Raw genomic sequence first — 25,116 nt, forward strand, 5'->3', positions numbered from 1 at the left:
AAACACCTTAAAAATATGAACCCTCATGTTATCCACATCATCTCTGGGAAAAATACCACTGGCCTTCCACACGATCAATGCCTCTCATCAGGTACCAGGTCATCCCTCATCCTCCATCGCTCCAAGGAGGAAAGACAGTTTACTCAACCTATTATAAGGGATGCTCTCCAGTCTGGGCAACATCCTTGTAAATCTACTCTGCACTCTCTCTGTGGCATCCACCTGTAGTGAGGTGACCAAACTGAACAGAATATTCCATTTAGGGTCTAATTAAAGTCTTATAGAGCTGCAATATTACCTCAAGATTTTTGAACTCGATCCCATGGTTAATGGAGACCAACACACCATATGCCTTCTTATGTACATGATCAACTTGTGCAGCAGCTTTGAGTGTCCTCTGGACATGGTCCCCACGATCTCTCAGTTCATTCAAAATGCTCAGAATCCTTTCATTATCATTGCATGATGCCTTCAAATATGACCTATCAAAATGAACCATTTCACTCTTTTCTAGGTTAAACTGTCTGCCACTTCTCAGCCCAGCTTTACATCCTATTAATGTCCCACTGTAACCTCCAGCAACACTACAGACTATCCACAACACCAACCATAGTCGTGTCACCCTCACACTTCCTAACTCACCCTTCCACTTCTCATCCAGGTCATTCATAAAAATCACAAAGAGGAGGGGCTCCCAGAACAGATCCCTATGGAACACCACTGGCACTGAATACATAGTGCATACACACAGGAAAAATAATTTGTTAGCTGCTAACACTAAATTGAACTAAATAGCACTGAGCCAAATTTGTACCACGGCAGTGAAATGTAATTATAATTGAATAGTATTCCTTCTAGTGGTCTTAGCAGTAGATGGCAGCACATGAGAGGGGCTGAACATATGGATTTCTCACGATGCTGAAGGTTTTGGTTGCTGAGGAGAGATGACTTCATCCTACATGAGGCAAAAAGTATGTGGCAGAAGTGTTTCAAGGCTTCCAAAATAAGGAAGAAGGATCTCCCAGACAGGTCCACCCTGGCAAATATCTGACCAGATATTACCTGCGTCAGCGCACACCTTGGTGCTGTGTTCTTTATATGAACAATGGGGACCATACTTCAAAGAGTTTACAGTGGTGTTGGATCTCCCAGGACCTGTTACATGCATTTCAAATTCAAACATCTCCGCTAGCTTCACTGGATTAGAGTGACTGAATGTACCTTTTGCTTGTATTCCCCAATTATTCATATAAATGGGGGCAGGAGGTTGTAGTGGCAGAACTTAAAATGAAATTGATCTTATAGTGGAGCTTGCAGATATTCAAATAGAAAATTAATTGTCACCATTTCTTCATGATATCAGCCATCTATTAACTCACAGACTTTTCTAAACTGATTTGCTCCAGATCTAATTTAAGAGCGAAACAGTTTGTGGAAATGTAAGCATACATCTGCTGCAAAGTGTGTGTATATATATCTCTATATATAGAGATATATATAGAGATATATATAAAAATAACACTGCCCCCACAATTAATGACCAAGGTTTGCTTTACAGAGCAACCAGATCGGAGTTTTCATTTTGCATAGCAGTGAACAGAAGGCTGAAGTTAACCTATCTCCTTCTGATGAGTTATTCTGAATAGACATTAAGGTCAGGTCACTTGTCTAAGCGCTATTGGTACTACGAAACCTAGTACTACCTGTCGCATGGTCGAGTGGTCGGTGACTAAACCATCTCCCTCATCAAACTTGCCTGGTGTGGTGGGTGGCTAGACACCCTGCAGGATGAGAAACAAGACCTGACAAAGAGTGGGTGAACTCTCTCGTAGGGTCAACGGCCATCTAGCAAACATGCCATGAAGTGCAGAAAGGGCATCCCTTGCATCGAAGCTTAGTCTAACCATTCACTGCAACATAACTCTTCCCCCCACCCCCCGCACCCCAGCTCTCTTGGACTTCACCATGCCACTGGATCCAGGAGGGGATGTCGAGAGGTTTGGTGTGGACCTGTGCAATCCCCTCACCACCTAAAATCCATTCACGCACATGTTGTTCCTTTCTGAGGAGTGGGGTATCCTTGTATCAAACCCCACAAACTGACTGAAAGGAACCATCATCACCCTATGGGATGGATAGCTAGAAAAAGATGATGATTTTGAATAGAGCACTTCCAGCATACCTCAAAAGTTGGATTCCAGGGCTTCCAAGAAACTCCATCACATTGAATCAGTTTCTGGTTACTTTCATCATAGAAGAAGAGGCCTCTAAGAACTGGAGTGCATGGCTTTTCAAAAGCAAGGGCAGAATAATCCTAAAGAAGGTCAACATCATTTAGCAATATGAACGGGAAAGATACTTCAATGAATGAACTATCATAGCCACTAATGAATTCTTGGTTGTAAATTAATAAAATGTACTGATCTGGAACATTGTTGACTAATTATTGGCAAGCCAACATTCAATTTATGCAGAACAAAATCAAGATTCCTTTAAGGACGTATACATAAGAAAACAGAATTTATCAACTTGGCTTGCCGTAAAGGCACAGAAAGAAGTGCCAATAACCCAGTGGCCCCACCAATAAAAGGAGAAGCAAAAGAAAGTCTGCTCAAAGACAGTGTCTGTCGATTCGCCTCCTGTGCTCCCATAACCTCAAGGCCTTGTGAATTTATGTAGATCTTTCCTCTAGAGGGCAGTGTTTACTCAATTGTTGACCAGAATAACAAGAGAAATTAAATTCCAGGCCAAGGAAAACTGGATGGAAGAGAAGACAAATCTTATTGAATGGAGTGAACACAAGCCACCCAAGTGCTTGCTTCTCCTTCAGTTTCTATGTCCTCCATTTATTGATGAAAGTCTAATCTATTTAATCCCACTGTCATCAGCTCTGCAGACGTTAAAGGGCCTGTTAAAGGAGTTGACAGTGGTTTTATTTAAAGTCCAGCGACCATGGGGTCTGTGCCTATGATTTGGCATCAGTCTTGAGGGGTTACAGACTTCAGGAAAGCAGAGGACTGGAGCAAGCCACCAGAAAACAAGACAACCTCCCATTTGAGAAAGCGAAGTAAAGGAGACAACCTACAGGACAGTGACCACGGTGGTGGACCAGTGAGGTGCTCAGAGTTTGAAGAACACACAGGTTGTGGGCTGTTGGCTACTCGAGGCCAGGAACACATGCAGGCTGTGGGTTGCTGGTGACTGCAGTCGAGCGATTCACACCAGGCTGAGGACTGCTGGAGCCTGGCTCAAAACTGGCCAAAGGGGTACCAGGTATCGGAACCGGGATGCGAGAGGGTTTGAGGGTACTTAAGGCTTCCTGATTATGTCAGAGGTTTGAATCTGGACTCTGTGTGGATGCAGGGACTACAGGAACACTGGAGGAGAATCCATGGACGTGGTGACTTTGAGGAGACTTTCTTTTGCTTCTCTTTCTCTGACTATAAGAGGCTTCAGGCAATTTCATTTGATGGCAAATCTGTCTGCCTTGTGGTAGACGAGAACAAATTGTGTAATATTGCACTATCTTTATTAGATGATGATGAATTGAATCATGATCTTGTTCTTCCCCTAGGCTCCTGCCATTTTCAATTAGACAGTGGTTTGGGTTTAATCCTGATATTGCATGCTATCTGAGTGGAGTTTAAATACTTTATCTGTAGCCACAAGTACTCTGCTGTCCTCCCTGATCAAGTTCAAGTGCATTAGTTAGATGCACCAAAGTGCAATTAGTAAGTTTGTTTTCCAAGCAGTCCAGCAAGTTAAGTCATTAGAAACAAACACAGTACAGAGTGCAATTAGCATTCCAACATGTGGTTTAGTTACTTGGCTAATGTAAATGGCTCCTGGTGTAAAGAGGTGGCAGAAGGATCAACGGAAGGTTGACGGGTACATGACAGAGCTCAGGATGAGGGACAATGCTCAGCAATGGAATTCAAGGGATTGGTCTGGGTTTCAGCAATGGGCTGTGTAGTCACCTTTTAGGTCATCAGAAAATATGCATTTCATGAGATTTGCTTCCACTGCTCTTTCTGGCAGAGCATTCAAATGCAAAATAATAGCTTCCTCATCTTTGACCTTAAATCAATCCCCCATGTTTACTTACTTTTCTGCCACTGAAAAGATTTATTCCCACTTATCAAAACCGTCACCATTTCAAATGCCTCCACTGAATTGTGTCTTAACCTTCTCGACAATCTCATTACATTATTTCCTTATCCTTGTTACCATCCTGGTATATTTCTACTGCTAATACCCAAACTTTATTAATCTGCAGCGTTGTGAGTGAATAAAATCGTTTGGCTGAGATATAACCAGCATTTTGTAAAAATTTGTATTGCTTGTTTTTAAATTCTACCTTTTGACTGACAATGCCACATGCTTTTCTTTAATCCCTTCTCCTCATTTCTCATGACATTCAAAGAACTACTGACGTGTCTGTGGTGTTACCTCTATAAAATCACGTCCTTAGTTCATAAGATGCAGGATGACAATTAGGCCATTTGGCCCATTGAATCTCCTATGCCATTCAAATTACAAATGATGATTTTTCCTCTCAACCCATTCTCCTGCCTTCTCCCCATAACCCTTAATGCCCTTACTAATCAAGCACCTATCAACCTCTAGTTGCTCCCAAGTTTCATGTATCATTGTAAAGCAACAGAGTTAAGATTTATCAATGTAATGTGCGAGTTAAATAATGTCCCAACATGAGTAAATATAAACTTGATAAAATCGGAGATCCACAATATTTTATTTATAAATAGAACACAAGATTGTTAACAGCAAATAAAGAAACACCCTTGCTGAAAAATTTAATTGAACTTTGGAATAAAATTGATAGAGATCAGAGGAAGAGGGTTAATGTCTGGAAGGACACCTTCATTTCAAAATTGACACATTTCATTTTCTTTGGAAAATAATTTTTTTAACGTTTGGCAAAATTATGGCATTGGCAAAATTAAAGATTGTTTTGAAGCCGGGAAATTTATTACTTTTAGTAGAATGAAGGAAACATTTAAGATCTTGGAAAATACAAAATTTTGTTATTATCAAGTTAAGAGATTTTTTGTGAAATTTTTGGTTAAGATTTAGTATTACAAGCAGAAACAGAAGTAGAATTATAATTAAGTAATAAGGATGTAAAGAAATTTATTTCAGAAATGTATAAATTATTACAAATGAAGGATTGAAGTTCATAAATCAAGAAATTTAAATAAGGAAATAGATGACCATTAATGGATTCAGATACGAAGGGAGTATGAAAAATACAATAAATGTGGTGGGGAGGGGGGATCGTCACGAGATGTAGAGGAGGAAGGAGGTGGCCTCCTGAAGGTAATTGTAAAATAAAGGAAAATGAAATAATTTACAGTAATTTAAACAGGACTAATATGGTGAATTTTCACTATATATGAAAAATACTTTGGTATCCTATTTTATACTATTGAATTGTTTATCTCCATATGTCATCATTTCTGCTTATTGCCTTTTTTACTTGCCTTCTGGTTTTTTAAAGCTACCCAATTCTCTGACTTCCCACCCGATTTGTTGCAATGCTATATACTCTCTAGTTCACTTTCATGTTGTCTTTGACTTCCCTTGCTAGCCATGGTTGTCTTACTCTCCCTTTAGAATACTTCTTATTTGGGATGAAACAATCCTTTCTTGAATTATTCCTAGGAACTCCTGCCATTGCTGCTTTATTGTCTTCCCTGCTAGAGTCCCCTTCCAATCAACTCCTCTGTCATGCCTCTGTGGTTACCTTTACTCAACTGTAACAGACACGTTTGATTTTAGCTTCTCTCTCTTAAAATGCAGTGTGAATTCTATCATATTACGAACACTTCCTCCTAAAGGTTGCTTTACCCTAACATCTGGTTTATTGCACAACACCAAATCCAGCATTGCCTTTTCCCCATTGGGCTTGCCCATGAGCTGCTCTAAACATATATCTGATGAGCTTCCCACAACTTCCTCCTCTTGGGATTCAGCATCAACCTGACTTTCCTAGCCTATCTGCATATTGAAGTCCCTCATGATAACCTTAACTTTGCCCTTCTTATGTGCTTCTCTAACTCCTGTTGTAATTTCTGTTTGAATAGAATTTCTGCCAACACATTTTATGAATTGTCATCCAATTGAAGAATAGTTATAGACAATACCTAAGACTGCTTTTCCCACTGTTCTGATAGAACAAATTCTTTGAAAACTGTGAGGTGAATGGGAGGAATAAGTGTTACAAAATATTCAATCACAATACAGGAATGTATATTCCATACAAATTAATTTCCTCTCAGTCTAAGCATAGGCAAGATCATCTATATTATCATTTGTGATAGTACAGATCTATCACCAATGTATATAGTTACAGTATCTAGAGTGCAATGACTGTGCTTACAGCGATTGGCTGAGAGCTTAGCCACGCCTACTGTCTGGGCCTTAAAGGGTGGTGTCCAGGTCGGATCATTCCGGACTGTGAAGAGCTCCTGTCTTTTGCTAATAAAAGCCTTGGTTTAGATCAATAAGTCTTTGGTTCTTTCGACGAGCTCTACATCATTATTCTAGGCAGGTTTTATTTTCCTTCACAGAATAACATTTATTCGGAGTTACGTACTGCTGCCTGTAGAACAAACTGAATTCTTATTGACTAAGGATTTCCCTTATAATTCCCAGAACTTAGTGGAACGCATGAGTTCCCCTGAAATGCAAGGTGAAGAAATCATTACACAGGAGATTAGATTAATTAAATTATCTGAAAAAAATATTTTTTACCCAGGGTTGAAAGAATCTCTGTGTCTGTTTCACAATTAAATATTTGGCATGAGGGACTCAAATACAATTTAATTTCATCTTCAAGCATAATTCTCATCTGAATTTCTCAGGAGGTATAACACTATATGTACCAAGTCTTCCCTCAGTTATAGGAGTCCGCTGTTGGTCCAATCCGGATCAGTTAACACAATGCAAATCAATCGTCGGTCCTCACCCACTCACTCCTCTGAAATATACACACCAAATGAACCCAGATTAATGAACTATTTTTCAGAACATAGCAACAGGAGAAGCACAATCTTTCATGTTGGATATCGAATCTGTGGCCATACCACAATTATTTTAATGCAATTGAATTCACATTATCCTACCATTTTTTCATTTCTGAGTTTCCTCTTGGGAATAGGTTGGAGAGGGATTTCCGGTGACATATCTCCTTGAGGCTCTTTCGGTTCTCCATGTGTGTGAGCAACTGGAATCTCTTCTACAGGCAAAGGGTTGCTTTTAAGATCTGGTAGGATAGTGAAGCCAGGAGACACCTTGTCACTGAACATATTGACCTGCAGATTCTCTTCTCTTCCACCGTCAATGAGGGAAATACTACAGCCAGCTGCAATGCAGGGAAAAAAAAACATAGAAATGTGGCAAATGACAAGTGAGCTCGACATTGCCTATCATTGGAGTTTTTCTAAGTGTCTTACCTTCTCTTGCATCAATAATTTTGATCAATGTTTTTGTTTTGGTGCCAAGTACTGCATTCACTGGAGATGTAAGAAATACTTCGAATATTTCTTCATTTTCCTCCAGTTTGTCATTGATGATTATGATATTCCAGCTCTTTACTGATACACCTACAAAAATAGTTAGACATAGGGTGAAATGATGCAATTAGATAGAAATGAGCTCTGAATTCATCAGGGTCCCTAATGAATCCCATAGCAGAATTATCATGTTGGCCTTGCTCAGTGCTCATTGATTTCAATTTAATGATAAATCTTACACTCAGTAATTGTGGTCATTACACAGCTGAATGAATGTTAGAGTTAACCCGTTCACAGAAGAACCCTTCTCTCGGTATCTTGTGACAAATAAATGTAAACTTCAACTTAAACTAGAGCAAATCCACAGAACATAAACAATAGACTACATGTTCATGTTGTTATTTGTTTGCTTGAACTTATCATGTCACTTCAGAGTAAGCAGGACTGGTGAAAGCCTTCCTCCTCACAATTTTCAACTCTCCTTTGAGTCAGTGGTGATGTCATCTAATTAACTTAGTCTCCAACTCAGTCTCTCTGAACAATCGCTTGTCATATTTGGTTGCACATTTCATTGTTACTTTCACCAGTCATAAAGCCACGTAGATTATAATTTCAAAGTTAATAATCAGAACCACACAGAGATAATTTATATATTTCATATTTAATTAAAATAATCTACCTGGATCAAACTGGATTAGGTTGGCAGAATTGGGAGCAAAATCCTTTCCATCAGTGGCTGTAACGCCATGAACCTGAACAAAAGATATAACGAGGAACAACAGGAGATTTTGAAAACAATGATAGAAATTCAGGAAGGAGTAATCTCTAACAGTGATGGAAATTAAACATCAGCTATGTTTATTGAGACTAGAGAGCAGGCAATGTTTGCAAACAGAATTATGGAAATGAGCGTACAATTTCAGTGGATAATCAAGACATACAGTTTATGAAAGTGAGTATATGCATTCCTCAAGTCCTTGCATGAGAAGGGTTGGAAAAATGGCAGTGCAGAAACTGTGGTTCTAGTTAATTTAATCGCAAGAATTCTAAATATTTCCTTGCCTGCATATTGACTGGCTCACCTGTCTCTCATCGCCAACATTAGTGACAATTGGAATGCACACCTTCAGGAAAAGTTGTTCGACGTCAAAGTTGTGAAAAGATGGAAAGGAGAAAAATGGAGACTGGTACCTGGGGGAGAAGTAAAAACACACAGAAATGCGGAGGAACTCAGCTGGTCTCTCAACATCCATAGCAGGTAAAGACCTATTACCAAACTTTTGGGCCTGAGCCCTCCTTCAATAAATAAGTAAAGAATTTTTGCTTGGCTTATTGTCTTTGCTTATTCCTTGAAGGGCTCAGGCCTGAAATGTCAGTATTATATATCTTTACTTCTGAGGGGCACTGAGAGACTGGCTGAGTTCCTCCCGCATTGCTGTGCATTTTTACTATAATCACAGCGTCTGCAATTTTTGTGTTTCACCTGGTGGAGTATGAGCAAACAAGGACATTGATGGGAAGAGAAGGAATGGTAGAGAAGTGCTTTGGGCAATAATAAAGGAGACAGTATGAAATTGGGCATAACAGTGAGATCATTATTTGAGGGAAAGTGGGAGTGAGAAACCAATGATTGATGGGGGTGAGAGAAATAGGTTGGAAAAGGTAAGCATAGAGTCTTGGTAGTATACAGTATAGAAACAGGCCCTTCAGCCCTTCTAATCTATGCCAATTGAAGTGTTTAGCTGAGCTGGACCCATTTATGTGTTTGGCCCATACCCCTCTAATTTTTTTTAAATTTCCATGCACCTACCCAAATGTACTGGATGAAAAAAGTTCTGAATATGTGGAGGCTCCTGACTGGATCTGGGAAATGAGTGGAGGTGTGGGGCTTGAAAGGAAGTCAGCAGGAGGAAAGAGATAGGAAATCAAAGCTTGCCAGGGTCATCCACCACAGTAAAGTGATGGACTTCAAACTCAGACCATGAAGGTAAAGGAGGTCACTGGATTCAGAGTGGAAGGTGGTGGAGATCAGGCTTTGGGATTTGAGATCAATACAGGAGGAGGGAGAATCCCAGAGAATATGGAAGGGAAAGATTGCTGAAGGCAAGAATAGATTGGTTGAGCTGGTGATAGGAGGAGATTATCAAATGGAGGAAAGGAGCTATTAGACCATGATGCATACATGGGCCAATCGTGTGCAACCAAAGGCTTGAGATGAGCTTCAGAAATGCAAAATTGTGGCTGAATGTGCATTTGCCTTTCAGAAGGGATGGACGTTTTCCCTTGCAATGATGTAGAACTTACTCTGATTTCCAAAGAACCAAAGTACCATATATTTTGGTGTATAAATTGAGTTGTGTTACTTTCAAAAATCTCTCTCAAACAAAAAAATCAGGGTTGACTTGTATGGCAGATATACTTTTGGGACCTTAAATTTGGGTCAAAAACTGTTTGAAGCCGATTTGGTGTATAAGTTGACCTTGGATGTGCCAATTTGGCATATTAGTCAACCCTGCAAGTACATCCCCACCACCAGCGCCATTGTTCCCTGACACCTCCCCACTGCCGGGCACCTCCATTACCAGTCATTCTACAATTGAAGAGCCTGAGATCACTACTTCTGCCACGTAGGCTGAGGTCGCCACTCCTGCTTGGGAGGATGAGGTCGTTGCTCCTGCCACGTAGGTCCGAGGTTCCCGCTCCCACCAGGAGAATGATGTAGCTGCTCCTGCCTGGTATGCTGAGATTTTTTTCTACTTGGTTAATTTACAGCTTTGTTACTTGGTGATTATGTGTTTTAAAACATTTTGGGTTGATGCTGGGAGGCCCAGACAGCCTGAAAATTGGGGGGGGGGGGGGGGGGGTTCAACTTGTATGTCTGATATACCATAACACCATTAAAATGAGGCTGAAAAAGGGGGGTCAACTTATCTGCCGGTCAACTTGTATGCCAAATTATATGGCAATTTCCATAACTTGATAAGACTCTCAAATCTGAAGAATTAACAGATTATGGACAGAGAAACATGTCTGTAATGTTATCCTTGAGTGTGGGAGAGGACAGGCTGAGAGAAGGGATTACCTTTATACCAACAAATGAAGATCCTGTCAAGTATCCAGTTCTCAAGACCTTCACAGAGAATATGCCAGTATCCTCACAAACCTGGTACTCTGCTTCCAGCATTTCTATACGGCACCACTTGAACTCGAGCCTAAAAAAAAGTTAATAATAGATTTGTATTAATTTCCAGAACATTTAAATAAATGAAAATTGTTTTTCTCAAAATCAAGTGCAATTGGATGAAGAATCCGACTTGGTGAAAAATTAAACAAGATAATTTTTCTGAAATGTAGATTGTGTACATTAGCCAATCTGTTTAAGATGTACATCCTGTGAACAGATGTGGAGACTAGAGATGGATTGAGTCAAGGGGGCAGGTGACCACAAGGAATGGTTGCACAAACAATGCAGAGGTGAGAAAGGAGAATTTGAGTTGTTAAAGTTGGAGAGAGAATTGAGTAAAGGTAATGTGAGAATGACAGACCAGACTGCTAATTGAATCTGTTGGTCGGCTTTTTGCTCAAAGAACAAAAGGGCCTTTTTTCCCCAGATACAAATAAAATTTGCAGAGGACAACAGCTCTGATTACTTCAATATTTGCCATAGATAGTGATCTGGTGATAAAATTAGTTCACATTAGTGGCTCGGAATTTAAGTATAATAAATTTAATTATCTGGCTTTAGCATTGGCCATCATCTAGTGGATTGACTCACAACCCATTTATATAATAACCATTTATAATCATATCCTGTGGTAGGTTGATTCAAATTCTAGCCATGAGACATGAGGGAGACTAGATGCTGGAATATGGAGAAACAAACAATCTGCAGGAGGAACTCAATGGGTTGAGCAGCATCAGTGGAAGGAAAAGAATGATCTGCATTTCAGTTTGCATTATATTTGTGGAGAACTTAACGAAGTAAAGTGCAAGTTTGCAGGGGTTTGTGCCCCTGCAACTAATTTAATTGGTGAGTGGTGTCTCTATAGCACAAAATAAATGGATCTTAATAATATAAGACCAAGAATTCCAACAAAAAAATTACACTGGACACACTCCTGAGTGAAATCTGTTCATACCATTTGTTTGTGGAGAGATATAAAAGAATCAAAAAAATGTAAACAAAAATTATTGAGCTTGCATTAGCTTTGTGTTCCATGTCAAATGAGGATGAAAGGTCAAATATATGCAAGGTGTAAATCCACTGTTAGATGCTAGTAACGAGATTTAAATGAAGGGTCTTATTCCTGAAACATAACTGTTTCTCTTTCCACAGGATAGCTACTGAGTTTAGTTTTTTTTTAAATTTCACGTTTCCAGATCTACAGGTTTTTCTCCCTGTGAATCTCACTCCGTTCTGCAATTTACATGCTGCTCTGATGTTCAATCTGAGAAGGTGAGCGATGAACTGCAATTGTGTGATCCTGCATTGCAATCTGAGTCGATTAACATTTTCACATTTGGTTCATTGTGTTGGTTGTCTTCATGCTGCACGTGGTTCAATGAAGAGTTTATTTTATCCAGCAAAATACTTTGATGACCTCTAAATGTAATGTGATTAAGTATCACAAAGTGTGATGAAACCTCACGTGAGCATCTTACGTTTGAGGGGCAGCTGAATTTCCAGTGGGATCGGAAACAATGAAGTCCAGGCTATCTGATGTCACTTCTGAGGAGGCAGTGATGATATACATGATACTCTTGCTGTTCAGGTCTTGCTGTGTAAAATTATCATGAATAAATCCTCCTAACAAATAATAAATCACAAGAGAACATCAATTTGGTCTTGTAGCTTAAGACCAACAGCAAAATTTGAGTGTGGGTTTCTCAAATTATCCTTGAGCTATGTACTCAGAAATAGTCATTAGGTAATTTCTGGCATGACACCAGTTACCCTGAACAAGATCTCTTCTGAATTCTATAAAACATTTAGAGTTATTAATTCCTCCTCTCCTGGAAGTAATGAACCAGATAGAAGAAACACAAAACTTGCCAGATTCATGCAAGACAGCAATAATTACAGTAATACCAAAGACAGGGAAGGATCCATTAACACCAGCATCATATAGACCAATATCGCTACTTAACTCAGACTATAAGATAATAGCGAAATTATTAGCAAACAGATTAGCCAATTGTGTACCAAAAATAGTAAAACAAGATCAAACTGAATTTATTAAGAGAAGATAATGTCTGTAAACTTATTAATCTAATTCATGCAGTTCAAGGAAATAAGAAACCATCAGTGGCTGTTGCTTTAGACACAGAAAAAGCCTTTGACAGATTAGAGTGGAACTATTTTCTTAAAGTATTACAGAGCTTCAATCTACTAGAAAAATATATTAATTGGATTAAAGCATTGTATAATGGACCGTTGGCGAAGGTAACAGTAAATGGATATGTATCGAGCCAATTTAAATTTAGTAGGACAAAGGTCAACTAGACAGGAATGTCCATTATCCCCCTCATTGTTCGCCTTAGCAATTGAACCATTGGCAGAACTGATAAGAATAGAAAATAAAATAAAAGGGATAAAAATAAAGGAGGAGTATAAAATCAGCTTATTTGCAGATGTCATCATAGTATACCTAACAGAACCAGAAATATCAATAAAATTACATAAGAAATTGAAGGAATATGGAGAAATATTGGGGTATAAGATCAATGCAAATAAAAGTGAAGTGATGCCAATGAGTAACGCGGATTTTACAGAATTTAAAAAAAATCAATCACCATTTAAATGGCAAGCACAAGCAATCCGATGCCTAGGGATCAGGTTAGATAATAACTTAAGCCACTTGTACAAACTAAATTATCAGCCACTAATAAAGAAATTGCAGGATGACTTTGAACATTGGAAAGAATTACCGCTAACATTGATAGGGAGGGTAAATTGCATTAAAATGAATGTATTCTCAAGGATACAATACTTATTTCAATCATTACCAATTCCATTAACAGAGAAATTCTTTAATAAACTAAAGAGAATAATAAGGAAATTCTTGTGGAAAGGGGGGGAAACCGAGGGTAGCGTAAGATAAATTAACAGAGAGGTATAGCCAAGGTGGTTTGCAGTTACCAAACTTTAAAAATTATTATAGAGCCACACAATTAAGATATTTATCAGATGTTTACCAGACAAGGGAAAAACCAGACTGGACTAAGCTAGAACTAGATAAAATAGGGGAGAAGGTACCAGAACATATACTTTATAAGTGGGATGAAAAGTTGGTGCAATATAAAAGCTCACCAGTATTGCATCTTTTACTTAATATATGGAAGAAGATCCACATAGAAAGGAAAAAAATGAATGACCAAATACCAAAATAGTTATTGACACAAAACCCATTAATTCTTTTTACAATAGACAATCTTTCCTTTAGAGAATGTGAGAGAAAAGGAATCAAAATAATAGAATTTTTGGGGGGGAAATAATTTATTAACATTTGAATAGTTGAAATACAAATATGGAATGACTCATGGTACAATGTTTGCATATCACCAACTGAAAGCTTATTTAAAGGATAAATTGGGAAACAGACTGGGATTACCAGAAGGAAGCAGCTTTGAATACGTGATTACAGACACAATGATAATTCAAAGATTTATAATGAACATGTACATCAAGCTGCAAGATAAGGAAAATGATAAAATAAGCTTTCAACCTAAACAAAAGTGGGAAGAGGATTTAAACATAAAGATAAAAAAATGAAGCATGGGAAAAGTTGTGTTCTGGAACTATGAAGAATACAATAAACACAAGGTTACGCATGATACAGTATAATTGGTTACACAGGTTATATATCACTCCTCAAAAATTAAAAGAATGGGATCCAACATGATCAGATAGATGTTTTCGCTGTAAGAAGGAAATGGGAACAACAGTACATGCAATTTGGGCATGTACGAAAGTGAATATGTTTTGGGAAGATCTAAATCAGATTTTAAATAAAATCATAAAAAGTAACATACCGAAAAATCCAGAGATCTTTCTTTTAGGTAACATAAAAAGTAATGAGTTAGGCCTCAAAATGGATAAAGTGGAAAAACGATTTATTATGATAGCCTCAGCAGTAGCAAAAAAATGTATAATGTCAACTTGGAAAATGGAAGAGAGCCTGAGAATACAGCAATGGTACATGGAAATGAATAAATGTATTCCATTGGAAAAACTAACATAATTTAAAAAATAGTCACATTATTTGAAAAAATTTGGGAACCATACATGGAACATAACAGAGAGAGCTTGCCTTGGACCTCCCCCCTAAAATGATAAGAAGACATAACGATTTGATTCAGTGTGTAAAAACAGATGACACATTTTTCTTGTTTATTTTTCATTGTGCAAAGACATTGTTTTATGGTTTTATTGTATTGTATATGTTGAATATTTATTGGTTTTGGTGGGAGGTGGGAAGGGGGTAGGGGGGAAAAAAAGGGAGAAAATGCCACTGTGTATATTTAATGAGAAATGTTTGTGTATATATTTTGGTTGATATGGTTCACAGTGTGAAAAATTTTTTTTAAATATGAAAAAAAACAAGATCTCTTCTGCAGTAAACAAGTAGTTCAGTAAATCTAAAATGGAGGGTGTGCAGAATGAACTAATCCAACAACAGGGAGAGCAGCAGGATGTAAATCTATCATGGGAGGTACTGAGTAAAATAAATGCATTGGAGAGATCGTGAAGAGGAGTAAGTTCAGAGATGCAAAGGCATAGTGGACAAACCAAAAGTGGGCAGGGAAGATTGGAGCAAACTGCAGTCAGGAGAGCAGAGACAGTAATAGTGGAGTTGGGAATGTTAAGTAAAATACAACTAGAGGACTGAGTTTGGATGTAAATAAAGGCAGAGTCTCAAAAGTGGAGTGAGATAAAATTGTCTCTCCGTGCTGGATGGGGTGCCAATCAAGGGCTAAAGAAGTGTTCGGGGAGCTAGCAGCAAAAAGCTCAGTGAGAAGTAAATGCATTCTAAGAAGCCACAAACAAGTTTTAGCTCATTTTAAAGCAAGACATTGTCCAATTGTTATTATGTTTATAGCTTTGAATAAATAATGCACATCTTTCATTAAGTGATGAAACTGTCATCGCTTAGTGTGCAAGAGACAAAAAATATGCATGAATTATTTCAAACCCCAATGGTTTCAGGCCACTGTTCAGACATTGGCATTTAGGATGAAGATTTTCAAGATTCAGATTGGAGGGCATTTCAGAATCGAAGGGGACCTGAAGAATTGTCAACTCAGAAATTTTCTTTCTGTCGGTATAACCACTATCTGGATTTATCTTTGGTATCGACACCAAATTCCTTGGCAATTTGATCCAAAACTGTCACCCACCATATCCCTAGCTAGATCAGGTGGCAAGTGTAGTGAACTACTATTGTATGTAATTGTCCGGTCAGGCGCACCTATTGGCTGATTGTACCTGTGGCCATTCCCCACAGCCTCCTGTATAAATGTGGTTGTTCCACAGCCCCCTCCTCAGTGCAGGACAGTGGAAACTGAATGTTTGTGCCTTGTTCTTAAGTGAATATTGGTTTTTCAACAACAGTCTTTTGAGTAATTGATGGTACATCAATTTTATTCACTAAAGTTTTTTTTACAGTGGAGCAGATCCTGAAGCCAGAAAAGCCGGAGATTGACCATCAATTGCCTGAGGCATCCACCAACTTTGAGCTCTGGCTGTGCTGTTTTAAAGCATTCCTCCAGGTCTCCTCTACCATTGTGTGATCAGAGAGTGATAAACTACAAGTGCTGTACTCCTGGGTTGGCACCCTGGTGTATTCCATGATCAGGGAGACTTTAACATATCAGGAATTCATGGACATACTCAAAGGACAGTATCTGCATAAGATCAATGTACAGCAGATATCTGCTAGTGATCTGCAAACAATGACATGGTGAGTCCAATGCCGAATATCTTTGGGCCCTGTGAGCTATCAGCAGATCCTGTGAATGCAAGGCTGTGTCCACCCGGACCTGATCTGGGATGCCTATGTTGTGGGGACTCTTCAATCAAGGAGAGTTGGGACTGTGGAATGCAGTAAAGATGGCAGGTGGCTCTCCAGAATATGGAGGCCTACTCAGCTGACAACGTGGCTGCCTTCTGGTTGCCCCAGGCCCTACAATCTTGGGACATGGAACCACCCCCCAACTCCACTATTGACTCAACCACAGCAGCAGTGCTCTGTGACCACCTCCCATCGCTCTCAGCAGCTCTGGTAATGACCTGACCACAGCCGTGGTGCAGTGGGAGCACCCTAAGTGCTACTTCTGTGGCCAGGGCAAGCATCAGAGGAAATGCTGTCCAGCAAATAATTCAACTTCTTCCAGCTGTGGGAAGAAGGGGCACTACATTAAAGTGTGTAAGTCAAAACCTCTTCCTAGCAGCATTGCATGTGGAGTGTGGAGGCCGTCATCCGCAACACCGCCATCACCGGAACCAGCAGCTCTATGTGCAATCCGTGGGGGTCACCATTTTGGGTGCCATCTTTAGGACACAGCAGCGTCGTGTATGGGTCATGGAGGCTGCCATCTTGGAGAACGCTGTCTTCCTAAACAGCAACGTGCAGCGACCTGATGCTGGCCTCCATCACACTCATCAGATCGATGATGGATATCCAGTAAAAGCCAACATGATGAGCTACTGATTTTTGATAGCAGGGGCACAGAGTTTTGTACACTCGGACACAATGCGGCAACTCTCCCTTATGTTATTGCTGGTGAACCAGTGGATGTCCAGGGCTTCTGCATAGTGACTCTAAGGACTTCAGACTAATTGTAATGTCGTAGTATTGTGCTGCTGTGCTATTGGGACTTGACTTTCAGTGCCGTCCTAAAAGTGTGATGATGGAGTTCGATGGGCCCCATCCACTCCTCACTGTATGAAACCAGCAATTTTCCAACCAAGTACTGTGTGCCACCTGTCCTCCTTACTTCCCCCATCGTACATGGCCAGCAATCAAACCGCTCACAACGCATGACTTGCGGGCTCTCCACACTTAAAATCACCCTCCCACCCTGTCTATTTTCCAACCTAACCCGTAATGCCACTAAAAGGACACGGCCTTCATCTGGGCAGAGGTACAGCACTTACTCAAGGAGGGGATTATCGAAGCCAGCACCAGGCCTCGGAGAGCGCAGGTAATGGTAGTACGGAATCAATGAAGGAGGGAAGAAGGTAAAGGTAGTTGGTAACAACAAGAGTATATGTGGAGGATATTCTCTCAAGTGCATATATTTTAATGCAAGGTGAATTGTAAATAAGGAGGATGAGCTTAAGGCATGGATGGCCACATGGAAATATGATATTGTGGTTATCAGTGAAACTTGGTTGCAGGAAGGGCATGTTTGGCAGTTAAATATTCCAGGATTCCAATGTTTTAGGCATGATAGAACAGGGGGATAAAAGGTGGAGGAGTTGCATTGCTTATTAGAGAGAACATTACAGCAGTGCTGTGGCAGGGTGGTTTGGTGGGATCATCCAGTGAGGCTATTTGGGTGGAATTGAGGAATTGGAGAGGCATGAATACATTAATAGGAGGATATCATAGACCACCAAATGGGATGATGGAATTAGAGGAGCAAATTTGTAAGGAGATTGCGTATGTGTAATAAACATAAGGTAGTAGTTATGGGAGATTCCAACTTTCCGAACATTAACTGGGATGCCCATACGGTAAGAGGGATGGATAGGGTAGTGTTTATTAAGTGTGTTCAGGAAAGTTTTCTTAATCGATATGTAGAAAAACCGACTCGAGAGGGGGCAGTATTGGATCTCCTATTAGGGAACGAGATAGATCAGGTGACAGAGGTTTGTGTTGGGGAACACTTCAGGTCTAATGATCACAATACTATTAGTTTTAGGTTAGTAAAGGAAAAGAATAGAGGTGCGCCAAAGGTTGTGATTCTTGATTGGAAGAAAGCAAATTTCGAGTGGATGAGAAAAAGATTTGGAGGGTGTGAATTGGGATAAGATATCTTCAGGGGAGAATGTAACAGATAAATGGAGGATATTCAAAGGAGAAGTTCTGAGAGCACAGAGTTGGTATGTCCCCATGAGGATTAAAGGAAAGGTTAGAAAATGTAGGGAGCTTTGGTTTTCAAAAGATATTGGGAACTTGGTTTGGAGGAAGAGGGATGTGTGCAACAGGTATAAACAGCAGGGAGTGGATGAACTGCTTGAGGAATATAAGGAGTGTATAAAAAAAATCAAGAAAGAAATTAGAAAGGCTAAAAGGGGATAATGAAGCTGCTTTGACAGGCAAAGTAAAAATAAATCCAAAGGATTTCTATAAGTACAGTTAAAGAATAGTGAGGGATAAAATTTGATCCCTTGAAGATGATGGGGGTAGGCTCCATGAGAAGCCAAAGGAGATGGGGTGAAATTTTAAATGATTTTTTTTTTCTTCAGTATTCACTAAGGAAAAGAATATTGAGCCAGATGAAGTGAAGAAATATGGTAGGGAGGTCATGGATAATATAAGAATTAATGAGGAGGAAGTGTTGGCTATATTGAAAAAGATAAAGGTGGATAAATCTCCAGGTCCTGACAAAATATTCCCTTGGACCCTGAGGGAGGTTAGTGAACAAATAGTTGGGTCATTGACAGAAATATTTAAAATTTCACTGGCCATGGGGGATGTGCTGGATGACTGGCTCATGTTGTTCCGCTGTTCAAAAAAGGTTCCAAAAGTAAACCTCGTAATTATAGGCCTGTAACTCTGACCTCAGTGGTGGGCAAATTAATGGAAAGTGTTCTTAGAGATGGCAGAGGCCGACAGCATCGAATCCACGCTGCTGAAGATCCAACTGCGCTGGGCAGGTCACGTCTCCAGAATGGAGGACCATCGCCTTCCCAAGATCGTGTTATAAGGCGAGCTCTCCACTGGCCACCGTGACAGAGGTGCACCAAAGAAGAGGTACAAGGACTGCCTAAAGAAATCTCTTGGTGCCTGCCACATTGACCACTGCCAGTGGGCTGATATCGCCTCAAACTGTGCATCTTGGCGCCTCACAGTTCGGCGGGCAGCAACCTCCTTTGAAGAAGACCGCAGAGCCCACCTCACTGACAAAAGACAAAGGAGGAAAAACCCAACACCCAACCCCAACCAACCAATTTTCCGCTGCAACCGTGTCTGCCTGTCCCGCATCGGACTGGTCAGTCACAAACGAGCCTGCAGCTAACGTGGACATTACCCCTCCATAAATCTTCATCCGCGAAGCCAAGTCAAAGAAGATACAACTATTTGGAAAGACAGGGATTGATTTGGAGTAGTCAGCATGGTTTTGTACATTGTAGATCATGTCCAACAAATCTTATAGATTTTTTCGAGGAGGTTACTAAAAAGGTTGATGAGGGGAAGCTAATGGATGTTGTCTACTTGGTCTTTAGTAAGACTTTAGATAAGGTTTCCCATAAGGGGTTAGTAAGGAAGATGGAAGCATTAGGTATTTATGGTGAAGTAGTGAAATGGATTCAGCAATGATTGGATGGGAGATGCCAGAGAGCAGTGGTGGAAAATTGTTTGTCGAATTGGAGGCCAGTGATGAGTGGAGTGCCTCAAAGATTGGTACTGGGTCCACTGCTGTTTGTCATATATATTAATGATCTAAATGCTAGGGTGGGAAATTGGATTAGTAAATTTGCAAATGATACAAAGGTTGGTGATGTGAACAGCAAGGAAGATTATCAAAGCTTACAGGGTGATATAGGACAGTTAGAAGAGTGGGCTGAAAGATGGCAGATGGAGTTTAATACTGATAAATGTGAGGTGCTACATTTTAGTAGGACTAATCAAAATAGGACATACACGTTAATTGGTAGACAATTGAGGAGTGCAGTGGAGCAAAGGGATTTAAGAATCATGGTATATAGTTGAATCACATGTGAATAGGGTGGTGAAGAAGGCATTTAGTATGTTGGCCTTCATAAATCAGAGTGTAGAACACAGGAATTGGGATGTTATGTTGAAATTGTATAAGGCATTGGTGAGGCCAAATTTGGAATATTTGTGTGCCGAATTACAGGAAGGATATAAACAGTTTAGAGGGCAAAGGAGGTTTAAGAGAATGTTGCCAGGGTTTCAGGGTGTGAGTTACAGGGAAAGATTGAGCAGGCTAGGACTTTATTCCCTGGAGCATAAAATGTTGAGGGGTGATTTGATAGAGGTAATTAAAATTATAAAGGGGAAAGATAGAGTCAATATGGATAAAATTTTTCCACTGAGAGTGGGGAGATTCAAACAAGAGGGCATGGATTGAGAGTAAAAGGGGAAAAGTTTAGGGGAATATGAGGGGAATTTCTTCACACAGAGGGTGCTGAGGTATGGAATGAATTTCTGGCAGAGGTGGTAAAAGCGAGATCGATGTTACTATTCAAGGAAAGGTTGGATAGGTATATAGATGGGAGAGGTATGGAGGGTTATAGGCCAAATGTGGGTCAGTGGGACTAGATGGGAGAAGATGTTTGGCACAGACTAGTAGGACCAAACTTGTCTGTTTCTGTGCTGTAAAGGGTTATGGTTATATTTATATGGAATGTGGAAAATAATTGAATGGTCATCGACTACAGTCATACCATTGACAGATACACACAATTGGATGCATACCCCCTCTTATGCATTGGTGACATGGTCAACCAAATTGCACAGTATTGGATCTTTTCACCATTGACCTGAAGTCAGAATACCACCATCTCCCTATCCACCCAGAGGACTGCCAGTATACAGTGTTCGAGGTGGATGGCCATCTCTATCATTTCCTGTAGGTTCAATTTGGTGTCACAAACAATGGCTCAGTCTTCCAGTGGGAGATGGACCGCACGGTAGACAAGTACTGGTTGCAGGCCACTTTCCCATACCTCGATAACGTCACCATCTGTGGCCACAACCTGCAGGACCATGATGCCAATCCCAGAAATTTCTTGAAAAAGCCAAGCTTCTTAACCTGACATAATAAGGCCAAGTACATGTTCCGCACAACCTGTCTGGCCATCCTTGGCTCTGTGGTGAAGAATGGCATCATTAGCCTGGATGCAGATTGCATGCAACTGCTCCTGCAGCTTCCCCTTCCACACAGTCTCAAGGCTCTCAAGAGGTGCCTTGGTTTTTTTTCTTATTATGCACAAAAGGTCCTCAATTATGCAGACAAGTCCTGCCCCCTCATCAAATCCACATCCTTCCTCCTGGCGATGGAGGCTTGTGCAGACTTCAATTGTATTAAATCAGACATCGCTAAGGCCACAATGCATGAATGAATCCACCCCATTTCAGGTGGAAGGTGATGCGTCAGACAGGTGATGCTCTGGCAGCCATCCATAACCAGGCAGGCAGCCCAGTCACATTTTTTCACATACCCTGCAGGGCCCCAAGATTTGATGCTCCTTGGTCGAGAAAGAAGCCCAAGCCATTGTCGAGGCAATGTGACACTGGCGCCATTACCTGGTTGGTAAGAGATTAACCCTAGTGACTGATCAATGTGCAGTTGTGTTCCTGTTTAAAAACCAGCAGCAGGGTAAATCAAAAATGACAAAATAATAAGGTGGAGAATAGAATTGTTCACCTATAATTACGATATTCTTTGCCAGTTGGGGAAACTTAATGAGCCACCAATCGCCCGGCTGCAAAACCTCCACGACAATCTGTCATCCCCAAGTTACCAAGCTTTTGCAATTTGTCAAAGCATGCAACCTGCCGTAATCCATTGATGAGATCAGGTCCTTGATAAAGAATAGCCAGGTCTGCACTGAGCACAGACAGGGCTCAGTTAAAGCCACCTGCCACTTTGAGTGACTCAGAGTCGATTTTAAAGGACCTCTGCACTCCACTGACCACAACGTGTACTTTATTAACATCATTGATGAATATTTCCATTTCCCATTTGCCATCCCTTGCTCAAACATGACTGCTGCCACAGTCATCAAGGCCCTATGCAGCCTCTTCACTCTGTTTACCTTCCTCAGTTATATCCACAGTGACTGGAGGACTTCTTTTATGAGTGATGAGATCCGCTGGTACATATTGGCCAAGGCATTGCCATGAGCAGGACCACTAGTTACAACCCCCAGGGCAACAGGCAAGTGGAGAGGGAGAATGCTACAATTTGGAAGGCATTCCGCCTAGTCTTCCCAGTCTCCCGCTGGCAACAGGTCCTCCCAGACGCACTTCACTCTATCAGGTCCCTGGAATGTACTGCCACAAATGCCATATCACATGAACATATGTTTTCTTTTCATTTTTTTTGAATATTTTAGTTATTAATCACGATGCAGATATTGAAACAAACAATTTAAAATACATTCATGATATTTTCAATAAACTAACTTCCTACAACCTCCACTCCACTCCCCTCCCTAACCCACCCACCCATCCCCACACCCCACTAACCTACCCCAAAGAAAAAGAAAGAGGAAATTAACCCTAACAACAGAATTCATCAATTAATTACCATGGATTGGAGTAGCACTACTACTGTGTATCCAGGGGGTTCAAAAACTCCAACCCATATAATTGAAATAAAGTCTTCAAGTTTTACGATTTAAAAAAAAATTATCATGCAAATTATATGTTACTTTCTCCAACAGAATACAAGACCTCAACTCCATTGCCACCTCTGAATATTCAAAGCGATCTAATTTTTCCAAGTAATTGCCAAGCATTTTCTAGCTACAGTTAACGTTAATCACAAAAATGCAATTTGGAATCTATTTAATCTTAGTTCTAAATTCAACCTCTAATATTACCCAACAAAAATACTAAGGGATCTAATGAAAATTTCACTTTCAAAATAGCTTCTAAACGCTCCTTAAGTCTATTCCAAAACAGTTTCACTGTTTCACATAGCCAAATAGAATGTAAAAAAATAATCTACTTCCTTATGATATTCAAAACATAAATCTGAAGAAATGAAATTTGATCTCCTTAATTTTTCTGGAGTTAAATATAATTGATGAATAAAATTATAATGAACTAATCGATGCCTTACATTTATAATTTTAGTCATACTATCCCTACATAAATTCATCCAATCATCCTGAGGAATAAATATACCTAAATGGTTCGTCCATTTCAAATCTAGATTTATGTACATCCAAATTATGCATACATCTTAGTTATAAATCCCTTCTAAGTAAAATTTCAAATTCAGACTCTCAAGGTAACCATAAAATATATCCAAATTTATCCAACAATAAAACTTTAATTTGACAATAAGAAAAGAGAGTATTTGAATATATATATTTCTTTCATTCTTTGAAAAGAAATAAAATATCCTACTTCATAACAATCTTGCACCAATTTAATACCCTTTTGATTGCCTAACTTCAAAAGCTGATTATTCAGTGTAAAGGGGAAAATTTTATTTTGATACAAAGGAATTTTGCCTGAAATCTTACCTTGAGTACCTACAACTTCATTTTTTTTAATACCATAAATCAAAAAAGTGTTTCAAAACAGGTAAATTATAACTACTCATCTATAAATAAACTGATCTATCCTCTTCTCACCAATTTGAGATAATTCATTATTAGTCCATATCAAAGGTCTGTCCATTTCTAACATCCTATTAATAAATTTCAATTGTGCCTCTCATATTAATTTTGAAAATTAGGGAGTTGCAACCTCCTAACTCATATTTCAAAGTTAATTTTTGTAAAGATACTCTTGCCATTTTATCTTTCCATAAAAATTTCCTCACCGAACAATTTACATCTTTAAATTTTTTTGAGGAAACTTATAAGGAATAGATTTAAATAAATACTGAATTCGAGGAAAATATTAATTTTAATACAATTAACTCTTCCTATTAATATAATTGGTAAATCTTTCCATTGTGACAGAGTATTTAGAGGTGGTTTGGGAGGAATTGTTAGAGCAACTTGCACACACACATTTTAAAATACAGAATATTTGCAGGAATTTTACAGAATGCTTTTTGCAGGAGGCAACAAAGTATCGACAGGAGCTTGCCTGTGATCTTTGCAGGCAGAAGAAAACAGTTTTGATCTCAGACAGGGAGAGTGTGAAACAGACAGAAATCCATTCCAGAAGGACAAGCTAGCAAACTTTGGAAGGTTGCCTGGTCAAAGGAGGAGGTCTGAAATGTGACCTGAAAGAAAGAGGATCATCTGGAGAACCCTGAAGGGGGAAAGTTTCGTCAGCATGACTGATTGAGAAGGAATCGGTTGTGGATGTCCTGGAAAAGGCATCTCTCTCTGAAAACCAGCAAGAACCCTCCTGATGGTAACCATTTGCCTGTTAAGCACCAAAGACTGAACTTTGTTAATGCTAACTTCTTTGCACAGTACAAGAATTGCTTGCAACCAGTGAGATTGGACTGTGATCCAAATAACTTTTCTAATCTTAAATATACTTGCGCTTAGTATTAGAGGGGGGATTAAGTAGTTAGGTAGGTTAAGTAATAAGTTAAAGTTTAATTCTGTTTTCTTGTTCAAATATAATTATAAACAACTTTTGTTTCAGTAACCCTGTGTTGTGGGGCATATCTATTGCTGCTGGTTTTT

The 25,116-nt window shown here is 39.6% G+C and overlaps 1 protein-coding gene across 1 annotated transcript in view; it reads right to left on the bottom strand.

Annotated features, from left to right (window-relative positions):
• Positions 1-25,116, bottom strand: part of frem1a (Fras1 related extracellular matrix 1a) — a 156,513-nt gene that overhangs the window by 19,014 nt on the left and 112,383 nt on the right. Inside the window, exons 26-31 of the mRNA XM_069921496.1 lie at positions 12,198-12,342; positions 10,618-10,747; positions 8,215-8,287; positions 7,476-7,625; positions 7,146-7,384; positions 2,183-2,314 (exon numbers count right to left, since the gene is read on the bottom strand). Coding sequence (XP_069777597.1) covers positions 2,183-2,314; positions 7,146-7,384; positions 7,476-7,625; positions 8,215-8,287; positions 10,618-10,747; positions 12,198-12,342 — 869 coding nt within the window. The remainder of the gene's footprint in view (positions 1-2,182; positions 2,315-7,145; positions 7,385-7,475; positions 7,626-8,214; positions 8,288-10,617; positions 10,748-12,197; positions 12,343-25,116) is intronic.

The sequence above is a fragment of the Narcine bancroftii genome, chromosome 1 (genome assembly GCF_036971445.1).
Source record: "Narcine bancroftii isolate sNarBan1 chromosome 1, sNarBan1.hap1, whole genome shotgun sequence".
Taxonomy (NCBI): domain Eukaryota; kingdom Metazoa; phylum Chordata; class Chondrichthyes; order Torpediniformes; family Narcinidae; genus Narcine; species Narcine bancroftii.